Source organism: Manduca sexta, chromosome 7 (assembly GCF_014839805.1).
Source record: "Manduca sexta isolate Smith_Timp_Sample1 chromosome 7, JHU_Msex_v1.0, whole genome shotgun sequence".
NCBI classification, from domain to species: domain Eukaryota; kingdom Metazoa; phylum Arthropoda; class Insecta; order Lepidoptera; family Sphingidae; genus Manduca; species Manduca sexta.
The window spans coordinates 11,047,796-11,073,627 of record NC_051121.1 but is presented as its reverse complement, the minus strand read 5'-3'; the positions used below and the strand labels follow the sequence as shown (position 1 = coordinate 11,073,627).

Sequence of the window (25,832 nt, the reverse complement as noted above, 5' to 3'; positions counted from 1 at the left end):
AAATAATATATTTAATTGAATTTTGTTCAATTAAATAGAATATATTACTTCAAAATAATTATTGATATTTAATTGAATAAAAATTAAATACTTGCAACATTATTCTGGAGAACGTCAACAAAAATTTTTAGGTTAGGCGTCGCGTTGATTCGGTTTATTTTTGTTTTCCTCGCATATTATGTAGTGTTAGTGTGTTAAAATGAGTTCACCGGGTAGGGAAATTGAGGAGCCATCGTCTAGTAACGATGTGGTGGACAGTACAGTGCGGGACGAGGGTGTAAAAAGCGCGGCGTCCGAAGGCGTTCGCCCGCCCGCCAAGCGGCGTCTCTCCAGCACGGTCATCGAGATTTCCGACACGGAAAGCGATGATTCAGATGTGTGTGCTGTGAACTCATACCAGGCGACCGCAGACGAGGTCAAAAGGATCCGAGGTGGTGAGTCTGCGAATATTTATAATGGTTTTGTGTTGTTGGTCGTTAACGCGGCAAATTCAACCAGATACAGTTATCTCTGGACTATTGTTGAAAATCATACTTTGATAAAAACGTTATAAGGCGTCTTATAAGAGTTGATAGATTTGTAGTGTTCAGTATTTTGATACTAAAGTATTTTTCTAGGCCATTACACTTTATTATCTATAACTTAGTACTGTTTTTGCAGGAAAATTATATGTTCTTAAATTTGCTATTCAAAGTGTCCCATTTCTATTTTGTTTTTTGTATTGTGATTGTGTATGATGAAATCAATTATCCCACAAAATATAATCAATCAATCAATACAAATAGTTGTGCACATAGATACAGCTATTATAAGTATGAGGCTTTACATCTGAATTAGTGGAGAGTCTAAATATTAATAATATAGTTACCTCTGTACTATGACAAGTGGCGATAGCCTAGTTGGTTGTGGAACAAACTGCTGAGACAAATATCTGCAGCTTCAAAACACAAGGGCACACCTCTTCCTTTTCTAAAAATATTATGTGTGTATTTTTTGTGAATTATCGCTTGCTTTAACGGTGAAGGAAAACATTGTCAGGAAGCCTGCATACCTGAGAAGTTCTTTATAGGAATTTTGAGGGTGTGTGAAGTCTCCCAACCCGCGCTAGACCAGTGCGGTGGAGTAAGGCCTAATCCTACTCAGTAGTAGAGGAGAAAACTCGTAAACTACAAATCCACACATTAAACGGTATAGTTAGTTATAGATTGGACATCAACACCAAATTTGATTCAAAAGTGAATACTAATTGGTAATAAGTTGTTGTCTTATTTGAAATGTTTTAAACTATCTTCAAACCAAATTACTTCTAAGTTAGTCTAGTGGTTCGGTCAAGAATGGGTAACAGTATAACTGTGGATTATACTGCCCTGATTTAGTTATAGGAAACCACATGTGACTTCTAAAATCAATATTAATATACCACTAAAAAGCACCAAAATATAAAGAATAAAAGATATCTTTAGTGTCTTTACAGTAAACAATAATAATGTAAATTCCCCCTTTTCCAGCTGATTACTCCTCATCCTCGTCATCATCGGACTACAGTTCGGACTCGGAGTCGATGTGGGAGGATGACTCAGTCCTCCTGGAAGATGAGAAGCCGAATAGACAAGCAGTTAGGGCACAGTTGAACCCTCGCGCAAACAGAATGGACGACCCAAAACTAAATAGTAAAATTAAGGTATCATGGTTTTTAAATTGTTCAAAAGTTTAAAGTTGTTTCTTTAAAAGCTTTCATAAAGATTATGGTCACATGCCAATTTTTTTTATGTCCAATTACTATTTCATTGATTTTATTTACACTTATTGTAGCAATTTGTCATGAGAGCTATTTAACATAATCAACAAATCATCTTATAACACACTTCTAATATCAAAGTTGTTCAAACATATTTTTTATATTGCAGACACCAGAAATAATAGAAAGGATATCAACACACTGGAATGAGCTGAAAGATCACAGTGGTGATGAGGTGACCTTAACATGCTCACCGTTCCGGGTTTGCCTCCTGCACAACTTTCTGGACAATCCAGAGATCATTAACAACATAGTGGACGATATGAACACATTGGACTGGTCACGAAAAAAGATGGACCTGTACGAGTTCCACCAGACGGCAGATCTGGCGAGTCTTACATGGCAAAGGAGTATACGAGGGATTTACGAGTTGCTCAAAACAGACGTTATGAGTTGGGTAAGTGTCATGACAAGGAATATTTTAATTATTTGTTTTTTTATAGGAAATATTCGAATTTTTAAAATAGATGGCACTGGCATGTAACAGATAGCTACTGAGATAAAAAAAAAAAAAAACGCATTTCACGCGGGCGAAGGTGCAAGCAAAACATAATATACAATTACTACTTATCCACAGGTGTCACAAGTGACCGGACTCGAGCTGACGTCGGTTTCCGCTTCCTGTTCCCTCTATGGTCCCGGAGACCACCTGCTGGTGCACGACGACTTGCTCGGCGACCGACGTGTCGCGTTCATATTCTACTTGGCGCCGTGGAGGCCCACTGCTGCGTCATACCAGCGGGTCGAGAATGGCGCCTCAGGCGATCATGATGTTATACAGGTATTAGTTCTACAATGATTGCCTTGGTGGCATAGTTGTAATGTGTACACGGTACAAATACGATTATCGCTTTGAGGTACTGGCTTTGTATTTCCATCTTAAAAATTACTCAGATGCTATCAATATTACCCACATTTTATTTTGTAATGTTGCATACTGACTCCTATGCATTTGATAGTAAGAGTGGTATACAGATAGAGTATAGATTGATTCAGTCGACGCAATTATACGGGACAGTTCCAAATAGGAAATGTACAGTATCATCTACGAACATCATTATTCTTACTAAGGCGGGTTTTAAATATTGTGTACAGTGATGCCTTTTGAAGGAGATATTAATATTCTACTAGTGTGCTCAGAAATCCGGTGCTCTCTGGAGTATGTTGCCTTGTTAACACACAAGTGGTTTGCCAGGTGGATGGCGAGGAGTGCGGCTGGAGTCCTCACATGGGCGGCGCGCTGGAGCTGCTCGCAATGGACGACGACAGCCGGCCCACGGATGTGGTGCATAAGATATATCCCAGGAATAACATGCTGGCCTTCTTCAAGGTCGGCACCGACTCCCACCATCAGGTAAAAATTGACATATAATTTAGTTGGGGATATGATTTTGTAACTAAGGTTCATAATTCCAACTATGTAAATATATGACCATGGAACCAGTGCAGCAACTAGACATCGTGACATTTTGTGTCTAATGACGCGAACATAGTGTAGTGTCTTGAACTCTTATGTAATTAAAAAAAAATTATTGTTGACTGTTTATGAAGATTTTTTATCGAGCTTCAAGCTTGCTATCATTCAGCTATGTAAAAAAATCGCACTCTGTATATATTGCATCTTAATATTAATATGTTTTGCTCAGGTGGGCGAGGTGGTGTCGCTGGAGCTGCCGCGGCTGTCCATCAACGGTTGGTTCCACGGCCCCGCGCCGGAGCCCGAGCCGTGCGCACGCGTCGTGACGCCGCCGCCGCCCACTCTCGCGCAGCGACCGCACTCTGAACCTGTTAGTGTGTCTTATGATATAAGAGAATTGCAATATTTTTTACGATAAATAATATAATTTTAATCAAATGCTTGAAGTTTTCCAAAATATTGTGAAAATTTTATCAATACCCATTGTTAGTTCAAAATATTGGCCTCATAGAGACAACTATTTTGTATTTCACTTTGTGATCAATGTGAATTATTCTAAATTCCTATAATATTTTGTAATTGCCCTTTCTGTCCCCAGACGTTTTTACAAGTCAGATGTTAGACAGTGAGAACTCACTGTCAGTAAAGCCACTCGTTAGGTAACTGGTGATTCGGGCTGACATATAAATTAAGAACAGAATAGTCATTGTCAGTTAACCACCAAGTTTTCCAAAACCAGTATCTCATACTATAAGCTTTTCGCAGGTGCTAATGAACCAGTGGGTGGATAACACGTACATGTCGCCGCGGAGCCGCGCGCAGGTGCAGGCGCAGATGGAGCGCGAGAGCGAGGTGTGCCTGCGCTCGCTGCTGCTGCCCGACAAGTACCAAGCGCTGCTCGACGCGTTGAAACAGCCTGGTGAGGACATTACCTTATACGCTGTCAAGTATACTTGCTATAATGCATTTGAAACATAGTGTTGATTGTAGCCTGACTCCTTGGTAAGATCATAATGGACAGCCTTGAAATATGAAGTCACATTGCATATAATGTGGACTTATACCAGGGTTCTATATTAGATGGATGATGGTTGCTATCATGATGGATGGTTTGTCATCAATGTGCTCCCGATTATCCCATCCCCACAATCACCATTGCATTTACTTTAGGCCAGGATGTACAGTAGCACACATTTTACGATACCAGTGTAGAAAGACAGTGAGTCTCTGGGCACTAGGAGGTTGTATAACAGCAAATAATACTTATTTAATAGATATACCCTGGGAACGCTGTGGCCCCGCCAACCAGCGGCGGTACTCGCGCGTCCCGTTCGACTGGGTGGAGTCCCTTGACAAGGAGCACCCGATTCGTTCACTGCTCAAGCTAGTCTCCAGCGCAGTATTCTTCCGCCTGCTGGTCGACTGCACTGACCTCACCCTCACAGGATACGAGAAGCTGGAACTGCAGAGGTGGTCAGCGGGAGACTTTTCTGTGAGTGGAGTTTTATTATATTAGATAATTGATAATAAGTACGGCATACAAGACTATCCTGCCCTCACACCCATAACTGCATTTTTTCCATTTGTTATAAGCAATGCAGTTTTGAATCTGATCTGTATGTTGTAACATATTATACTTATGTACTAATGTAGGCATAAGGGTGTTCCTATTTCAAAATTCTCGGTGTATTATCCTAATAATATTATAAATGATATAATACATATATCCACACTAAACAGTCATATATTAAACATATTAAGAGGAAAAAAAATCACAGTCCAAACATGAGAATCTCTACATTTTATAATTGTAATAGTTTTACTTATTGTACTATTTTTATGCTATATTATAAAGATGTAAGTTTTATGTTCCGATGTTATAAATATAATCGATGGATTTCTGTGCAGTTACTTCCGCCCCGGGAGCAATACCAAAGCGCTCGACTCGAGGCAGTGATGTACCTGGGCGTGGGGACGCGACCCCTCTGCGGCGGCAGCACTTCTTACGTAGCCCCTGAGGAGGGCAGCAGCAGCGGGGAACACGAAGGTGCCCTGGTTACCCTCCCGCCCATCGACAACGCCCTCAACCTAGTCTACTGTGACTCCGGCGCAGCCGCCTTCACCAAGTACCTCAGCAAGATGACCATGCAGCCCGACGACTGCTTCTACATCCTGACGTGTACGTACACCGAGTGACAACGCCTGCGCACGCGCAAGCCACGTCGCTGCAAGCTACGCTGTTGACATACGAACCGAAACGGTTTTCGCTCTCAAACGAAATCTTGACAAATACAGTGAAGGATTTTTTTTTACCTTTCTGGAACGTCCAGTTTTTACTGGGTCCGTTATAGGATGACTATTACTTTTAAAGATAACATAGAAATAAATTGTTTCAACAACTGTCCAGTAAATGGTATATTGGTACTAATACTTTTCACAGTAATACATATGAATCTTGTGTAAATAAAATGCCCGACTGTGATTTCACAAAGACTTTTACATATAAGTAATTAATACTGAGCAGAAATGAACGAATCCATTTCGGTAAATCTTTCACTATTATTTTTGTTATATACATAAAACAGTTGCCAGAATTGTGCCCGTCTTCTTTGAATTATGAGGGTGAAAATTGAGCTTTATTTCAACCAGCAAAGACTGTTTTTGTTCCATCGTCAGCAATAAACGTGAGTTTGGAGTACTGGTGAAACAGAATTATACAAAGTGCAAAAGTGTAATTGAGTGAAAGTAGCGCGCTATTTTTACCGCGGTGTGTTGTGACTATAATATATTGTTGATAAATTGCATTAAAACAGGGGTCTAGGTAAACTGGTGTTCTTGCTAGCGTGTAGTATTTTCTTGGTGTTTGCGACAAATGAGATATCACAGTTGACATAATTATCGTTGATTTCAAAAGGTAACGTAAATGCTATTTCCTCGTTTTCGAAATAGAGAAGAGATTGGGTAAATTTACTTTGAACTTATACAAGATCTGCATTAATATTATTACAAATCATAATTCAAATATTGTTATGGGAAGACATACTCGTTGTGTCTATTTATATTTTAAAGTATTGTTATATGTATTTTAAATCAATTTTTATTATAATTCCTAATTTACAAAAACGGTTCACCAGTTTACCCGCCGGTTTAGTAATGAATTAGTGCGATAGAAAACGGATAGATGGTGTTGTACACAATTTTGTTTCCCGCTAAAATTGTTTTTAGTTGAAAAATGTGTTGAAATGAACGAGTAATATTTTAATGTATGATTTGTGTAAGAATGTAATTATTTGACTAAAAGCAACGCATACTTATTTAAAATTAAAAACTTAGTTTGGCTTCAACAATTGATTTTTCAGAATTGCCTATTAATGTATTGTATGGAATAAGTATCTGGAATACTTTTATGTATCATTTAGACTGTTGGTGAACAATTCATGCACGAATGTGATTGAATTAAATAACAAATAGATCCAAATAAGGTTACACACTCGTGTTCGTGACTACTCGTCGGTACTCGGCAGGTTTTTAAATCAAAGGTTGCAGTATCATAGAGGTAACAGAGAACACGTACTACGAAGCAAAAGCTAAAAACACAGTGTATGTGTACCTCTAGCACGGATTATCGCGTTATCGTATCTTTCTTGTACATTTTTGGATAAAAATAAGAACAGCGCCCCGTGTGCGTATTTGGAACTAAAATACGGCAGTGTGAATGTTTCGCTTGTACACCTCGTATAGTAAATCGTGTTAAAATGGTACTTAGTAATAAACTCGGAGTGTACGGATCTCTTTTTGATATTTAGTATTGTCAAACGATTAGGGCCTTATTATATACACGCTATTTTGATAGTGCGTTACAAGCACCTAACACACCGTCGCGTTTAAGGCAATAGAAATTGTCTGAAGAATATCATTCCACACTAATTTTACGATGTTAACATAACACAGCCGTGCTACGGGCTTTCTCTGTCTTAACGAATAAGGCCCCTATAGAGAAATACTTAAACATTAACTCACTGGATACGGAATTCCTGCTAGGGGTACCAGAGGTTATTCTATTTATCGTCACTTGAAGAAATCAAGTCCGCGACTCGGCAGCTGGATGCGAACGTCTCAGTTATGGGAATCATTTTCAGTTCGTTTCGTTAGATGTCGCTACTTTGATGGATTGAATGTTGTGGCCACAGTAAGGTTTATGTCAAAGCCCATGATCGCATAAGTAAAAAAGCTGCGAAACTAGGTGCATGATTAGTTTTAGGAAGGTACATCTGCACCTGCGCACTATACTACATATTATAATTAAGTTTTTTTCCAATTTAAATAGCGCGCGTTTTTAAAATTCTTTATCATAAAAAAAAACTCTGTGGTCCATACTTCTCATTGTTGCAGATTTCTTCAGTCAGTTATATTTTTTGTGATTTATTTCTGGGCAGGGGGTGCACGTGCGCCTACTTGCACCCCCCGGCGCCCATGCTGTGAAAGAAAATTGACAATTAAATATCGATTTATTTCGAAAGGTGAAATTTACAATTTTTATATCCTATGGTCTTTACACTAGGCAAGCCTGCATCGTGAAGGTCTTGAAGATATTAAATATAACAAAAAATAAATCAAAATCAAATGAAAAACTAACATGAAACATCGAAAGCCTAACACAGCTATTCAACTGTATTGATAGCGTGACTATCTCCGCTACGTATCGATCAGTGCAATAATTAATGCCATTACACATTACTGTGGCCCATCGCTGTGGCCGTACCGAATGCCAAGCAATTATAAATACAAGGACTACCCTATTTATATAAACACGAATTTATTATTATGATTTCACATGCGTTTTCTTTGGAAAACAACTTCTATTATCATAGACAGTAAAAACGTGAGCACACGACCGCGTGGTGGGGGAGTTTTTGTACGAAATGTAGCTACACCAACGTACCACGCGGTAATGCTCAAGTTGTTTGCCGCCTTGTATATTTCGTAATACGAATTCCCGATGTTGCTATTATTAAACAGGCAGACCTCAGCCATGGCCGTATTGTTCAGTTGTTTTTGACAACAGTGCATATATTTTTGTACAGTACGTATAGTGTGTTCACCAGTTTTCTGCTGAGAATGTAAACAATTATACCTACTTATCTATACTATTATATAAAGCCCGAAGATTTTGTTTGTACGCGCTAATCTCAGGAACTTTGGTTCAAATTGAATGTATATTTTAGTGTTGAATAGCCTAATTATCGAGGAAGGCTATAGGCTATATACTATTGGCCAATAGGCGCGGAGCATCAATGTAAAACGATTCAAAAACGGGGAAAATTAGTATTAGTATATATAATATATTCTGTTCAGAAAGAGAACTGTCGTGGGATTTGAGGTCGCTACTGTGCTTAATTACCTCTTTTGTTTAGTTTCGATATGTTTCTATACAAAAATCCCTAAAAACAACACGCGAGATCATTTATAACAAAGCAATACGACATGACAATGAGTTTAACATTTACCAAATGGCGCGAACGGGTTGCTATGTAAAAATCGAAAGTGAGTTCACTTTTTCGCCACAACGGTTCTCTCTCTGAAAAGACTATATAAGTAAATATTTGTTTACATTTCTGGCACAGGACAAGTGGCACTTGAGTAGTATCACACGCTTTTGTATCTGGACTTTTTACGAATGAATGTAGCGAATTATAGTTAGGCGACGTATTTTTGTATGTTCATACTTGCGGCGATTGAGGTAAGGCAGGAGGCGTCACTGCGTTGTAATCTGATTTCGAAACTGCGACGATTATTAATTACTTATGCGCTGAGTTTTAAGTATAGTTTTTACTTCTGCTTTTATCATAAAAGATCAAAGGTTTTATTATCATTAATTTTTAGAACATGCTCTTTGATATTGCGCAGTGACGTTTCCCAGCGTGTTAGTTATTGTTGAATTTTGAGTTCACCGATTTGTGTGACGTCACAATCGATCAAATATTATGAGTGGTATTGATTATAACTGTGTTATTACAAAGTTTCCGTTGATTAACCTGCGGTTCGAGTCACTTGATATTACGTTTTCAATTTTGTTTTTCAGTGTTGAAAAGGTTTGCCAAATATTGGTTACAAATTTTATTAGTTTTGACCAAATGTGACGTCATCTATTTAATATAGATAATTCACAGCTATAATTAATTAAATACATTTTGTACATATTGTAATAGTTTTATGAAATAATTAAATTATAAGGTATTAAAAGGTTGTTTTATTTTATGTTTTTATATAGAGGAGATATAACACCGCTTGCTGATAAAAAAATCTTGAACTTCATTTCACTTGATCAGGTACAGTGCAATAACTTTTCTGTGCTAGAAAAGACAAAATATATGTTTCATGCTACGGAGGAAACTTTATAAATCATATATGTGCATAACCTCGGAGTTGTTATTTCACGAGTGCAGCTTCGTCGCCCAAATATTTAATAAAGTGGAATGTATCTCGAGTTATAGCAGTTTATGAATTTACATAATAACGAATACCCGCTCTCAGTTTAATATGACTTGAAAAGAGTGTGTAAAACATCTAATCAAAAGTGTTCGTAAAACAAACTAAGTTTTTTTATTAAATGATTGGATGGTTTTATTAAAGTGTGAATCTTTAATAGGTATAATAAATTGTAATTATGTTTTTTTTGGATAGAAAATTATTCCCTCTAGTAAACATTGGATTGAGACGTCAAAAACGTTATTCGCGCGCTTCCATAACTAAACCTTAAGAGATGCAGTGAAATAATGTATTACAAAATTTTAGTTTTTTTTAAATATTTTTAGTCTTTGATTTCATCAAATGTATAGCAGAGAGACGATTCAGGACGAAATAGAAAGTTTTTTTTATTTACTGCTAAATACTAATTCTAATTTAAATGTTAACTTTTCTGGAGGCCTGCGTAATACATTACATATACAGTATATGATGTGTATTTTTAATTTCATTCAAATCCATTAAACGGTATCGGCACTAACAAACATCTTCACATTTTTAATATTAGTGAGATTAGTTGCGCTTGTGTGTGAGTCTTAAAAATCTAAATTCCATTTTACATGACACAAAACACTCATAAATATGGTCTAGTAACGTCGCTACTTACTCACGCCCACGTGGGCGGACTTAGGCGCGGTTGCATGAACGATGGGTGCAACTGACCCACATTTAATTGAACTAGTTATTTTTGGCGGATTGCTATATTATCTCTCCCAGAACTCCTTATCTCTTAACATTAAAGAAGTTAAGAAAACTTTCTCTTCCATAACAAAAAATTTACCCCATTCAATAATTACGTCCCTTCTCAGAAATCCTGGACCCGCGCCTGAAGGAGTGAGGCTGAGATCAAAAGCGTTGGGTCAATATGAGATAATCCCTCGATATTAAACTCGAACTAATATGTCTGACCCGCCCCCGCCGTCCCCCTTTTCAGGACCTCCGCCCTCCCTTGACACATTTAATTAAATAAATCATATTAATTTCAGATTTTATCTGAGGATAGATTTTTCATACTATTTTTTATGCTTGAAAGATTTATGAAAAGTATTGGGCGGAGTTAAATTGCCTCATTTATTTGTAGTAGGTAAACGTAATATTTATTTAATCATATTCAAATTAGGAAAAGAATTAACTGTTGTAAAAATAAAATTTGGTCGGATTTATTAGACTAAAATTGAATACATTACAGATAATTTTTAAAGTCGTTAGTGTGTGGTTTTCCTTAGCCTGGGGCCATTAGGATCATGGCTTATAGCAGTAATACTACAGCTTTACTCAGAAATTCCATACCAAGACGTGGTTAAAACAAGCTGAACACCATCATGTTTTATCAAGCAGTTTTGTGTGACATCGAAGAAAATTTTAATTTATTTTATCCATACGTTGAATTTTGAAGATTCTATTGCGTTTTATATTTTGTTTCGTGTATGTAGATGGCGCTAGTAGTACAATTGCAAGTTTTATTACGTTGTACAGTAGTTATTCTATGGATTTATTATCAACTATTTCCTAAGTTTCGTGAGTTGTTCAATATCACGTCTATACTCCATAGGGACGCAATCAAGTGAGTCTTGATTTTTGTTCGTGAAGCAGCGTAAGTACCCACTATAAAGTAATCTATACTTATTATATTATTTATAAAACGTTACAAAAATCATATCAAAATAAATTGTTACAATTTTTTTGCCTCAATACTACACTATAGAGTTAGTCAAGGTGTAACATTTTATATAAGTATATAATTCTACACTATATACTCGACCAAATGTAGCTATCGAAGCGATTTCACGTATTGTTATGGGATTTTAAAACTTATTCCCTGGGGAAAAAGATCTCGAAAACATTATCAGCTATAAATACTAAGCAGCGTCCAAAATATTTGTTAGATTAAAAAACTTGAATACATCTGATAGTATCAAGTGCAGATGCAGTTAATAGTTGTAGAAGGTATTGCGTTTCGGTGACCTTGGATCTTTGGGGCTTAAGGGCTCTACACACCAACCCGCCCTCCCCGGCATGACAGCCCCCTGGTTGTCAGACCGCTCCGCTGCAAGTCGAAAAACTTAGTCTGCTGTGTTCGCGTTTCATGGTTGACATGACGGTGATAAGTTCGCGCAGGAGGAATATTTGGGCATTCTATGAATAAGCCTGCCAGCATCCTTCGCTACGGTGTTATACACAAGGTGTGTTACCTTACACAAGTGGCCTATGTAAGTGTGTTGCGTTGTAGACATGTGATTTCGTAAACGCATTTTTTTTTTAGAAAAAAATGTTTCTTTGTAATTGAGGATCGCGGGATATATTTTATATCTGCCCAGGTAGTGACCACCGTGCACAAGGTGTTAAAACCCGCCACAGTGGCCCACGTAAGTGTGTCTCGTTCCGGGATCAGCCTGTATATATCCGGGCCCAACAGGCCGGCATAATTATGTCAGATGTAGACGCGTAATCATTTCTGTTCAGTCGACATTCTATTGGATGCTATTTCACGTACTATCAGGTGTCACTACACCTGGTCACGGGGTCACTTTGTCGTGCACGTATGAAAAGATTTCTGTTGTCCTCAATTACAATGATTGACGTAGAGACAAGCATCTTGCAATAACATACATTTTATCGATATTTTATTGTATGTACGCATCTCCAAAAATATTAAACGACGTTTTAATTAAATTTACCGTTAGCGGTTACCAATGAAACTATAAATTAAAATTATAAATAGAAATAACTCCGAAAAACCTTCATACTCAAAAACTTTACCGTTTCACATCAGTGTTTCTCAGTATTGCCTACCGTGTTGTTTTCGTGGCCTTCTTCCAAACACGGTAACTTTATTAATCAGCTTCTCAGCGAAACTTGATTTTTTAACTTGTAAATATATTAAAAGTTGGCATAACGTGGCGGGAATATTATGCGGTCCCGCTGCCGCCGCGTCGACTCCCGCCTGCTTGCGTTTCACGGAGGATACTTATCATGCTAATTATTTTGATTTCTTACATTAATTATAGATTGCTGTTGCCGAGTTGAGGGTTTTAAAATTATAAAAGATTTCATAATACATAGTTGGTAAAGGCATAAATAATGCAGCTACGGTTCGCGGAGCATATCTTATATTTCTGATATATCTCCAGTATGTGATTACCGATAGGAATAGCTTAATGTCACATCGAGCGCAAAATCCAACTTTGCAAGGTATATGTTGTAGGTACATATATTTTTTAAAACAGACTTCAATAAAGGGGCGGTTATTAAGTCGACGTGTATTTTTTTTTGTTAGAGCTGTCATTTATTAATTTATTTTAAAATATCTTTTATTATCTGAAAGAATATACGTCCAAATTGGTTCCAAAGTTGTTTTTAACATCGGTTCAGTAGTTTGGTTTTAAAATCTATTTCTTACTAACACTAAAAAGCAAAAAAATTACAACTGAAGGTGATTTAATTTTTTGTTATTAAATACTTACCCTTTATTTGCCCCAACTAAAAATCAAACATTGAATGGACGTTCGCTGCTCAAGCACGCTACAGCTAGGTAAAATGACATTGACAAGTTTTAGTTGTAAGAGCCATTAGCTCTTAAAGAAACTCTGTCAACATTACTCAGAAAAAATACCTGAACCCAAAGGACAGCAGTAGAAGGTAAGAGTAAGTTTTCCCAGAATTACTTGAGACGCCAGAGGCAGTGAAATTATTTCTTGGAATATTTATCTAAACATCTTCCAGGGAACAGTTAACTTTCTCATTGAAAGGGGACTAATAAAACCTACGTGAATGGGATCCAAATAAAATTAGGTTTTAGGTACGAGTCTCGATTGGAAAAATGAAGATATGGATAAAAATATCGAAAATTAAGAAGAACTAGTTATTGCTCGAGGCTTCGGCTTCGTAAATGAGTTTTCCAGGATAAAAGCCTCGCTATATATTTTCCTGGGATAGAAAGTAAGCTATAACCTTACCAGAATCTTAAATTATCTCCATACCAAATTTCATAAAAATCCGTTCAGTAGATTTTGAGAAAATCGATAACATATAGAAAAACAGAAAAAGGGGCTTCGTTCTATAATATGCATAGATATCGGAGGAAATGGCGATAAAATCCCCAGATATCCCATTTTGGGATAGACCAATCCACCGATGCGTTTAGCTATTTAACAACGAATTATATAACCTTTTACTTTTAAGTCGCTTAAAATTACGACGTGGTTGCAGAGTGTATACAACAAAATCAAAGTTATAATAAAGATATTATTTGTTTATAGACTTTAGTAAACAAGGCAGTGAATTAAAACGCAGGAATAGCCCAGTGCTTCGAGAACTCAGAGATACGACGGTCCAGACGCCACGATCGCGAATTATTAACGCACGCTATTTCTCACTTCAAACTGGTTTATTATTTGAAAAATTGAAAACTGTTGATACAGGGACCAATGCTACGATTTTTGTTGGGGGTATTTGTGTTTAGGTGGCTTGTCCCCCGGCCTGTGCTGCAAATTTACTGAGGATTTCGTACGTTGCTATCTAACATTATAATTAGTTGATATCGCTGGTTATTTACATGACAGCGCAAGCGGTTACCGATGTAATTTAACTGCTTATTAATTAGACAAGGTACATTATACATAATGATACAGATACATCTGGTTGACCTAAAGTGATTAGACGGTATAATATTATGTTGAAGAGGTTTTGATTAATATATTATATGATTGATGGACCTGTCTAATCACCATTTTCTATAAACGATCTCAACCTTTTTCGATCTATCTCAAACATGGACCAATCAGACCAAAGAGTTTTTGACATGATTACAAATGAGTTATATTTATTGGTTAATTCGTGGTCACGGATTGAAGATTGAGATCGGGATCGTTTATTAAAAACGGCTATAAGACATTCGTCTCCACAATCCTGATTTTATGTGACAAAAACAAGATCGAAGCGTCTATGAATACATACGTTAAATAAACAAGTGTGAAACATTAATTACGTGGGACATGGGCTCCCCAATTGCGCTCAAGTTCGCCCCCGGCCCACGGCGTAGAGCGAATGGCTGTCGTGTGTACTGGAGCGGCTAACTTCTGCAACTTGCGCCGTCGAGCTGGCATCGAGTGTCCAACGCGAAGATTTCTATAGCTCAATAAAAAATATCACTAAAGAAAATATTTTATAAGTATCGACTTAACTCTAACTTAGATTTAAGTTTTTCAACTAACTTTAGAATTTATTATGCAACGATTAGAGTAGCTTTGAATCTGGGATTTAGATAAATATAATAACACAAGAAAACTGGTCTGTATTTTATGTATTATGAGACGAGCTAAAGCATCATCCATTAGATTATATCGTCCTTTTAAAGTAGAACATGAAAATTGCTGTTGGTTCCTAAGAAGTTGATATGTTAAGATAATCGTGTATAAGACAGTAAGGTTTATGGTGCCCTCTATCTTTTCACATCCCCGTCCTTACTCCTTATACGATTCAAATCCCTTAGATGTTACGTCTGGCCGTTACTACGTTCACACTCTGTATCCGATCACAGGCAAAACTAGTTAGAAATATTCACACAAAACATTGCCCAGTTTTGGGTTTGAATCTGTACTACCCCGTTATAGCGCACATTTGCTTTTAGTTATTAATTTCATGGGACGATGCCGTGTTAATTTGTTGTTAATACCGCATCTACCCTTGTTCGTAAAGCAATAACTATCTTATTCTGAAAATCAGTTGAAATAGGTCGAGGTAAATCCGCAGTCAAACAAAATCCAATTGTAACTCGAGGTTCTTTATTCCTTTGGACCCCAGCTTTAGTAATGCTCATACGCGAATGAACAATATTGGCTAATGAAATCATTATAGCCGTATGAATAGCTTATTTCAAGTCAATTTTGTTGTAGATTGCAGTTTTAAATTGAGTGGTTAAATATTTGAAGGCTTTTTTCTATAGCATGAATGCGATATGTATTTGAAGATCTGTCTGTGCAAATATTATTGCTTTGTCTATTATTTATTACTCGCAAGTAGCATGATGGTTCGAAAGACCTTGGGTTTATAAGACGTTCTTATTAAAAATCTTTAGGCTATCATTAATTACTAGTAGTGTGGTTATTATTTGGCAGTTGGAATGTGGTTTTTTAGTGCCGGTAGTTCTTAAGTTTGGTAATCACGAGTCTCTAAGACTTCGTGGTACCGTATAGTATATCAGGATATAACCTACCTATAACAGTTTAAAAATCTCGTAAGTCTCCATTTCAGGATTTGTTTTGAGTCATGACTTTTAAGTAAATAGCCCGATTATAACTTTTAGGGGTTTCCCCTGGCTTTAAACTTCGTTGTTGCCTGTAAAAAGTTAAGGTACAAATAGTAAAACGGTGGTTGGAAGTTTGAGTAGCTCCCAAATGTAGAGTTCCGTATCATATAAGTTATTGTTTTCATATTTTCACTTTCATGTTTAAAATAAGATTTTTTGAGGGTGGTTCACGAGAAGAGAAATACCCTATAATACCAAGTGTAGCTATAGATACCTAAGTTGGATACATTCTAAGTTGGTGATAGGAATGAGTAGTGTCACTTCTGCTTATGGGCAGTTGTGAAGCTATTCATCAAGTGCGTGGCTCGGCCGTTTTTATATACTTAAATAAATTTTAGTTGCCACGTCTATGTAAGCATCACTTGAGAATGGCTTCACTTTGACTGATTCCTTTTTATGTCCCTAACTATCAGGACAAGGTTTGTATCAAATAATTGAGAAAAATCAACGGGAAAAGACGGGAAATCTTGGCAAATTGTGGTTGACATTTTTGTATAATATTTTTTTGTCAGACTAATGTCCGAAATCTCACTGCGCGCAAACTATATTCTAGAGTAAGTGTGTACTATCCAATGTACCAATTATACACAAGGTCCAAGGTCCAAGGGAACCTTATAAATTCCTCATTAAATGTTTCGCGAGTTGTTCCGCGCTAAACCTCCAACTCCACTCATTAGCGTTTTTAATATTATCATACGAAACACATTTAATTTCATAAGTACTCCGACACAATTGGCTAATTTCCATTTAGACTTAAATTTACATCAAGTAATGGTAAGTTAAGTGTTCCTTTAGGAATATAGAAGTTTATGGTTTCTTAAATTCATCATTTTAAACGACTTCAAAGGAGAGAGGTTATCTATCGGTCGTAATTTATTTTGATATTTATTTGACTCCAAAAAAATATAAAATACGTATATAAATAAAAACAAAATTTTTAAAGGAGATTACGTTGTTTGTGTATTATAATTTCTTATAAGTTGACTTGTAAGTATTGCTTTTGTTTGTTGAAATTGCTAATAAAATTGCACTGATTCCGAAAATTATTTGACACATAAGGAGGTATACATCTATATTTTTTTTGCTGTTTATGGGCGGTCGTATCGCTTACCATCAACGAACGACAAGGTCATCATCATTCAAAGCAATAAAAAAATCCTTCTGTTAGCTTAATTTTATTATGGGTTGAGACTATGTTAGTGATCCACGAGGCTCTCCGAGCTTCACCGCTTCATAAAATGCGTGCCATTACTGATCCTGGCTTACAGGAGTAGCCGTGGTGGGTGTGAGGGCGGAATAGTCTACATTATTATGAAATTTGTTGATACAACTCTCTGTTTTCTGTTCCTCTACAAGTCGACATTTTCGGCGAGCATTAATTATGTAAAGTTGCGTAATTTTTAATAACAACAAAACACTTCGTACTATCTGATATCCGCGGGGTGCAGGGACCCTTTCTGTTCCGTAAGTTAAACAGTTTTGAAGTGTAAACCACTTGGTAATGATAAGTGGTAAGCCATTTATCTCTATTCATTTCATTTTATTAAGTTGTTACTTGTTGCTGATATGTTTAGGGTTACCATGTTTTATGAGACAGGGCGGACACAAGTTCTATTATTCGTAATCAGTCGACTATGATAAATATTTGTTTTAATATCTTAAAGAATTAGTTTAAAAAACTTCATTCCCATTTTTATTTAGATGTTTTCTTTTCGTTTACTCCAATTTTTACAGCACCTGAATTCATTCAAGTATCAATTAAGTAATTCGTGAGATAAAATACTCATCAAGAAAAATAAAAAAGGTGGTAAACGCGTGAACGAAATATTAAATGTTTTAAGATTAGAGTATTAATTATAGTTAACCAAAGAGTTCTAAAATTATACGAAGGGGACATTACAAACGCAAATTTTGCGCTCATGCGATGATTACTCAATCTACATTAGTCTTACCTTAATCTGTTTAATCTTGCTATTTCACAATAGCAAAACATCAATGTCGTGATTTGCAAGTTTTTAATGCGCACATTACCATAATATTTTAAGAAATATTTTTTATTTTATTAAAATTAAACTATTTTTCGGATTTTATCGCGGTTTTTTATATTTAGTTATCTCCCGACGTTTCGAAGATTTGGAGTATGTAATTTTTATATATATATCTAAGGACACTGTGACATCTTGTCACACAGACATTTCAAACAAGACAGCGACTTATTACTAATTCGTAATAACTTTTGGAGCAAAATTGGGTCCTGATGTCGTCTTCAACTAACTATACTGTTTAATATCTTTGTAGTTAACGTATAGAACTTCGCTATGTCCACACACATCCGACCGTGTGGTTACCAAACAAGTAGTGAACAGTACGACAATAGCCTTTGTTACGTCACGAGCTGAATGTGAATACTGATTCTCCAATATCCGGCGCTGGAGTCCGATGCTGGAAATATTGCTCATATCGTACAATGAAATACCTTATGCACTTTCCATTCTCAACTTTTATATTCTATATAAAATTTAGAATTTTAATATAGGTTATGAAGTATTTGACGATACACATTACAGTATAAAATAATAATATCAACCTTGTATTATATACTGTCTCAATGTTGGGCACGGGCCTCCTCTACTACTGAGAGGGATTAGGCTTCAGTACACCGCTGGCCTGGTGTGGGTTGGTAGACTTTACATACCTTCGAAATTATTATGAAGAACTTCTCATGTATGCAGATTTCCTCACGATATTTTTCCTTCACCGTTAAAGCAAGCGATAATTCACAAAGAATTCACACATAACTTTAGAAAAGTCAGAGGTGCGTGTCCTTAGGTTTTGAACCTGCGGACATTCATCACGACAGTCGCTTTCACTTCCGACTAGGCTGTCGTCGATTTTTATTGTATTAAAGCATCAGCTTTTTACCTTTACAGAGGGCGAAATGCTTGTACTATAAGTACATTTCGTCAACTGTGGTTATACAGGCTCGTAAATGTGACTCCACTGCATCTGATGGTAAGTGGAAACGGTTGTCACAATTATGCCGGCCTATTTGAAAACTGGTCCCATGAAATAGCCGAGCGTATTACCATTATACATTTGCTGGGAACAATTCGTAATTTCAGGCTGATACTGAAAGTAAAACCTGATATAACGTTACTCGACCTGGGATTCCAACCTGAGACTACAGTACGGTAGTCGTTCATGCACGCAATACAACTACCGTCATCACTAAGTGTTGATAAGGTTACGATTTTTGTACTGAGATATTAATATTATGAGAAATACAATTATATCCAAATATCGAACTACCCACCCCCTCAAATGGGGGATGAAGATAGTGTGAATAGTGGAATCAGAGCTCGTTGGGTAAGTGCGTGGGCGTCCCGCGGGAGACGTCGGTCACGGCCATAACCCCCGGGATTGTCATTTAACTCATTTATACTGCAAGCTCTTTCCCTTCTGCAGTAGATGAGGGTAAATTCAAATCCGGGATAGAGGTTTGGGTTATACATATTTTTATTATTGTGTTGGTAGTATATGGATATATTTATAATTATTTCCGTCTGTCGTCTCGAACTATACACAACGCAAAACCGCGGGTAGTTAGAACATTGTGTTGTTGAGTGGCGCGGAGTGAAGACGTTGTGCGTAGTAAACGAGCCGATCAATTATAGTACGAGATAATAGTGGCCATTACAGTGTTATCAATTTGCTTATTAATTAATAAAACGCGGTCAGGAAGAAACTTTGTGTTTGCAATTCAAAATTGCGATAAAACTCCTTGAAGGTATCGAAATTATAGAGAAAAATGGTGTAATGGACTAAACGTCAGCTTAATATTGATGTTAAGATAATATAGATATTCTGATATGAATTTTAAATTAAGTGCATAAAGAAAGTTTTCGGGAACAATCATTATTGCTAGATAGCAAAACGGTTTCACTCACGTATTCTTAGTCGGAATGGTCGACCAATTTCTATCTATTAAGTATGTCATTTTCATGGTTTTCAAGTGTTGAGAAGACGTTGCGTCGCGGAGGCCTCTCGAGGACTCTAAGAATACCTGAAACAATTTTGTTATCTAGTAATTAATATGCGTCATGTAAGTTTTAATAATAGTAACATAAATGTTATTCGAAGCTTCGAAATAGTTTAATTATATGACTCTCCCGGATTCCCATAGTCCGTAACAATGGGCAGTTTATACAAATACAACTGATACAAACAACTGCGCCGGTCGGGTCATGTCGCGCGTGCCACTTCGATAGTTTTCAATGCAACTCACCCATTGAAATAAGCATTGTGCAGCGGTGGACGCGCTAATCTCTGCAAACAATGTTTTAGCAAATAGAAAACAATGTAAACGCAATTAACAATTGTGCGCTCTGTTTGTTTTTTGAGGATAAAGTTGTTTTATCCCTTTTGCTATACAGGAAAAGGTAAAACTAACTATTTGCTTTACAATTATATCTTTTGAAATACCATTATTATCGCAAAAGGCAAATTATTTGAATTCAGATCCCTTTCTCGTAAAGTATTTCACATTTTTAGAAATGTTTTAGCCCACTGTAAACACTTTTGTTTGAAGTTTGAATAGTGTTCATGTTTCATACTACGGCAAAGTAATTCTACTGCACGTGATGACTAGATTAGTTGATACCATTATGCCGGTATTTTCGGGTGGTATAAGTAATTGTTTTCTAAGAAAACTGGCTTCGTGTGAATTGGCAGTTTCGTTAGCACAAATGCGGTGCTGTTTATCACTTCGATGATAAAAACGTTATATAACATGACTGTCTCGATGGCGTAGTTGTAATGCATACGCAGTTCGAGAACGACTACATCGCTGAGGTCCTGGGTTCGAATCCAGGGCCAAAAATAATTGTGACTGGGTTTTTCCATCTTAAAAATAACCCAGTCGCAGCCCGGAGTCACAAAGTTGGCTGTGTGAAGCACGTAAAGCAGTATTTAATACGTCTGATTTCTCTCCGGTCATGTCGGATTGCCGTCTCACCAGACTATGAAAGCGAAGAAACACAGGTGCACCTGTGTATTGCGCACACACTAGTGCACTATAATATCTACGTATCTGGCTGATCTCCATTGAGATTGGCCGCCGAGGCCGATATGGTAGGATTCATTCATATATATGACAGTAGGTGGGCAAAAAAGGGTGTAGGGGGTGACGTAGACCAAATATTAATTTGTGACGATTTTATGTGTCATTTATGGCGCGAGTTATGTCCACACATAAAGCGATAGTAACACGATCTCTAGCTTGTAGGTTATATGTTTATTGCTGTAGTAATTGCAGGATGGTATCGTGTTCCACGTGTGGCAACGGCAGTGAAGTTACTCGTTTTAGTCCACAGACTTGAGTGAGAACATAGTTTATTTCCTTTTTTATAAATCTAACCAACATGATTAGATTGTTGAACTAATTACAAGGCTGTTTAAATTCCTATTGGAATGCATAGTGTATTTTTGTACGAGGGCAGCACAATCTATTTAAAAAATCAGGTTAAGAAAACTATATATTTCTAACACGAGCATGTTACTAGGCTACAATAATAGCCTATATGCTAATCCGAGACATAATCTGTGTGTTACATTTCATCTAAATTTGTTCACCGGTTTCTGCGTTTACTTTTAACAAACATCCAAATATTCGTATTTAAAAGAAGTAAGTTAAATATACTACCACATTTATTAACAAAAATCGCATTCAAGACGTAGTAAACGCATGGCAATAATCAATTCTCTTACATAGACTATAAAATTCAAAGTATTCAAAATGGACACGAAAACGTTAACAAACGAGAATCGTTAAATTATTGTGAATGTATAATAAATAGGGTAGATTTACGGTAAATGGCGACAGTTCTGGACTCATGAATAATGGGAGTAAAGCTGAGACATCTTGTGTTGACTCTTAAAATAAAATCATATCATCACAAGCTGATTCATTCATTGACAATGATTTTTTATGTTTACAAGCATGTTCACTCTTAAAACAAAATCATATCATCACAAGCTGCACTTATTGTAATGATTTCTTATGTTTACGCGAATGTTAAACAGTGAAAAAACACTAATTTTCGGATTTTATAGCAGTTTAGATCATATTGATTTAGAATAAAGTACCTCGCTAGGCGGATTTGTTATTTAATAGTCGATGAAATTAATGCTGGTATTGAAATAAAACATTTATCAATATTGATCATTGGAATAAAACTATTTTATGGATGTTATGCGGTTATCACTACATAGTATAAAACAAAGTCGCTTTCTCTGTCCCTATGTATGCTTAAATCTTTAAAACTACGCAACGGATTTTGATGCGGTTTTTTTTATAGATAGAGTGATTCAAGAGGAAGGTTTATGTGTATAATAATAACATCCATTAAATAGTGGAGAAATACTGTTATTTCGTTATGTTATATCCGTGCGAAGTCAGAGCGGGCCGCTATGTTTTTAAACGGTTTTATTTAGCTCACCCCGTTTGTTTGTTTGGGTCAAATTTAGTAATTGAAATTTAACCCTCTTCCCGTTAACCGATTGATCTGAAATTTGGTATACGCCTTTGATTCTGGTGACAATACAATTATCCATATTCAATATTATTGTGAATCCAAGATGGCTGCCGCTACAAGATGGCGGACAACTTAGTTTTTTTCAATCCCATCAATATGGATATCAAATGAAAGGGCTTGTCAAGTAGAATTCAGTGCACTATACAAAATCAAAGATGGCCACTGCTACAAAATGGCGGATAATGTAGTTTTCAATCCCATCAATATGGGTATCAAAATAAAGGGCTTGGTAAGGATAATACAGTATACTATACAAAATTATAATATGAATCTCCCACCCAAGTGAAGATCTAGTATCCTGTCGAGGACTGTGTGGCGTTAGGGTGGCTAAAAATGATACCTCGCTAGGGGAACACCACCCAAGTTAAGGTAAAAGGTAAAAGCGCGCCGAGAACTGTATGGCATTAGGGTGGATAAAAATGATATGTCGTTAGCGTTTTCCCCTCAAGATTCAGGCACATCTTGTTGTACATAGCCTTGCCCCTCTATTGGACCTCTGGGGGGTCGACCGTAAAAATGTCCAGTCCTCGTGGGAACAAAATGGTAACAACAAATTCTACAAAAAAATAAAAACACAAAAAAAGCAGAAAAAAATACAAAACACACAAAAAAAAAACAGAAACACTAATACCAGCTGATATCAATAAGACTGGGGGCTTACCAGCAGAATTAGAAATATTTGTGGGAGCAAAAGTCATGTTGCGGTCCAATATTGACGTTTCAATGGGATTAGTTAATGGCGCTATAGGATATATCAACGAAATCGTTTGGTCCCTATTTCGTCGAACTCAGATGTACGCAACAGACGTACCTTCGGTTCGAATCGACTTTGCAAGAGACGGCGTACATCTTATACACCCGAAAGCCATACAGTTTCCAGCCAAGTTTAATTACGGGACGGCTGAAAGACGAATGTTGCCCTTAATATTGTCTTGGGCTTCCACGGTGCATAAAATAAAATGTATTGAAGAGTTTGACTGCAATAAACTAACAGGCAAGAAACCTTGCAATAATGAGGCACTCAACGAATTGAATAGAATAAGAAATACAAACTAAAAACTTAAAAATAAAAAAGTAAAAAATTTTTAAGTTAAAAGGTTTTATATTGCAGATAAATTTACTAAAAGCTAAAAATAATTTCATGGATACAGTCATGGGTACCAATATGTATACATTGTTATATTTCCAAAATAAAGTAACTCGTAACCTACTCACTTTCTGGAAATATCTATGGTCACATAAATTCCTAAAAATGCAATATACATTTATGTAAACACCTATGACAAAAGATGTCATTTTGAAATATACAAATTTTAAACATATGCATTGATTAAACTAAAATAAAATCGTGGGGCACGTCCACTTTAAATGAATTTTGGATGACCTTGGGATTAACTGTATCATATTCATTGAATAATGAAATGATAACTTTAAGATAATCTTTGATAGTTTTAGATATTGGACGTGCCCCACGATTTTATTTTAGTTTAATCAATGCATATGTTTAAAATTTGTATATTTCAAAATGACATCTTTTGTCATAGGTGTTTACATAAATGTATATTGCATTTTTAGGAATTTATGTGACCATAGATATTTCCAGAAAGTGAGTAGGTTACGAGTTACTTTATTTTGGAAATATAACAATGTATACATATTGGTACCCATGACTGTATCCATGAAATTATTTTTTAGCTTTTAGTAAATTTATCTGCAATATAAAACCGTTTAACTTAAAAATTTTTTTTACTTTTTTATTATATACAACGTTCACAGTTTTTCTGTAGTGTATTTAGTATCAGCATTGCACCCGTTCGAAGCCGGGGCGGGTCGCTAGTTTATTTTATAATTTTCTCGTCAGTTTCGATGACTTTGCTGCGTGCATGGTCACGGAGGGGGAGGGGGGGGGGGTACTTTATTTATAGTATTGATCAGTTATGATAGTTGAAGAAATTTCAATAATACTTGTGAATGTTTGTAAAAATGGACACTGTAATGTATTTAGGATGATGCAACAGCTTAAGATGGAGCATCTGTTATCTCTAATTCTTATTAATGTATTAGGACATGTACGACGATCCAATGGCATGCGTGCCAATCACTCGACATAATAATTGAAAATTTATTCTTACACAAATATTGTATTAACCTAAAAGAATTAGCAGAAAACGAACGCTGTAAATAAACCCGGCCTTAGATAGCACATTTTTTTTCTTGAATCATGATTTATTAACCACTAAAGGTGTACTATCTCTACACTCGAATGGGGGATCGGTGCAACATACTTTTACGTGGTCCAGCAGGAAGTGTAAAGATTTGTTCATACATAAACGATTTAGCCAATTCAAGAGGCCAATGCTTATGGCGCTAAAATAAATGAGGTAATGACGTTTGGTCAACTATTACCATACCAATGGTCTTAATAAAACCTCTGAGTCCCAGTGGGTCAGTGAATCGATATGAGACCGCGTTAGGGACGTTTCCAGAATGTCAAATAGCTGTAACCAAAACAAATACTCTTTGGGTCTATTAAATCTTATAGACTATGTTTTGTAAATGTGGTTAAGAGGCTGCATAAATGGATTGTGAATCCGGAAGTTCTAGGTCTCAGATTTGATTCCCGGGTCACACAAATTTAAATGAATAAAAGTATCTTGTTATAATAATGTTAAGGATCATGGTAAAACAAAAGATGCGTAAATTTAATTATCCCAAACCTCAAGCTGGAAAAAACAATTAAGTAAGATAATATTTATTTAGCTAAATAGAAATTATGTCGCCAGCATATATTTACATTCCCCTATCCTTATCACGAGAAGTCGTGAAGTTACATAAGCAGATTTACCATGCATTAACAAGGAATGGACGCTTCTCACAGTTAATTGTTTTAGCTAAGTGCATCTGCTTACCCCGATAGTGGGAGAGCTTAGTTATAAAGACCATATTAGCTCTAAATTGACTTTCATGACAGTTTCGAGATAGAAGGTTCTTAATAATACGTGCTAAAGTTTCAAGAACTATATTTTACATCTTCTACATACTTAATTAAAGAACAGTAATAAAACACAATCCAGCGATTACAATTATTTTCTGCCTGTATTTTTCTGTTTGTTTGCTAGCGTACGTCACAAATTACTGAACGGATTTTCAAGCAGTTTTCACAAGTGGACAAAGTATAACTGTAAATATAGT

General features: G+C 36.2%; 1 protein-coding gene and 1 long non-coding RNA gene across 3 annotated transcripts; one reads left to right on the top strand and one right to left on the bottom strand.

Annotated features, from left to right (window-relative positions):
• Nucleotides 1–107: 107 nt before the first annotated feature.
• LOC115442472 (prolyl 3-hydroxylase sudestada1) lies at nt 108–8,896 on the top strand. 2 transcript variants are annotated; one of them, XM_030167514.2, is made up of 9 exons: nt 108–434; nt 1,509–1,681; nt 1,908–2,195; nt 2,376–2,579; nt 2,994–3,152; nt 3,445–3,585; nt 3,981–4,134; nt 4,490–4,707; nt 5,124–8,896. In XM_030167514.2, exons 1-9 carry the CDS (start codon nt 200–202, stop codon nt 5,409–5,411), a joined length of 1,860 nt encoding a protein of 619 aa, XP_030023374.1. In that variant the 5' UTR covers nt 108–199; the 3' UTR covers nt 5,412–8,896. The 2 variants fall into 2 exon arrangements, with proteins under 2 accessions (XP_030023374.1, XP_030023375.1); XM_030167515.2 differs by having other exon boundaries at nt 108–431; nt 5,124–5,411.
• A 10,965-nt stretch (nt 8,897–19,861) lies between these two features.
• LOC119193867 lies at nt 19,862–20,322 on the bottom strand. The gene is made up of 2 exons (XR_005114104.1): nt 20,274–20,322; nt 19,862–20,110 (listed from the first exon to the last, which is right to left on the bottom strand). It is a non-coding gene; the product is annotated as an uncharacterized LOC119193867 (long non-coding RNA).
• Between the last annotated feature and the right edge of the window lie 5,510 nt (nt 20,323–25,832).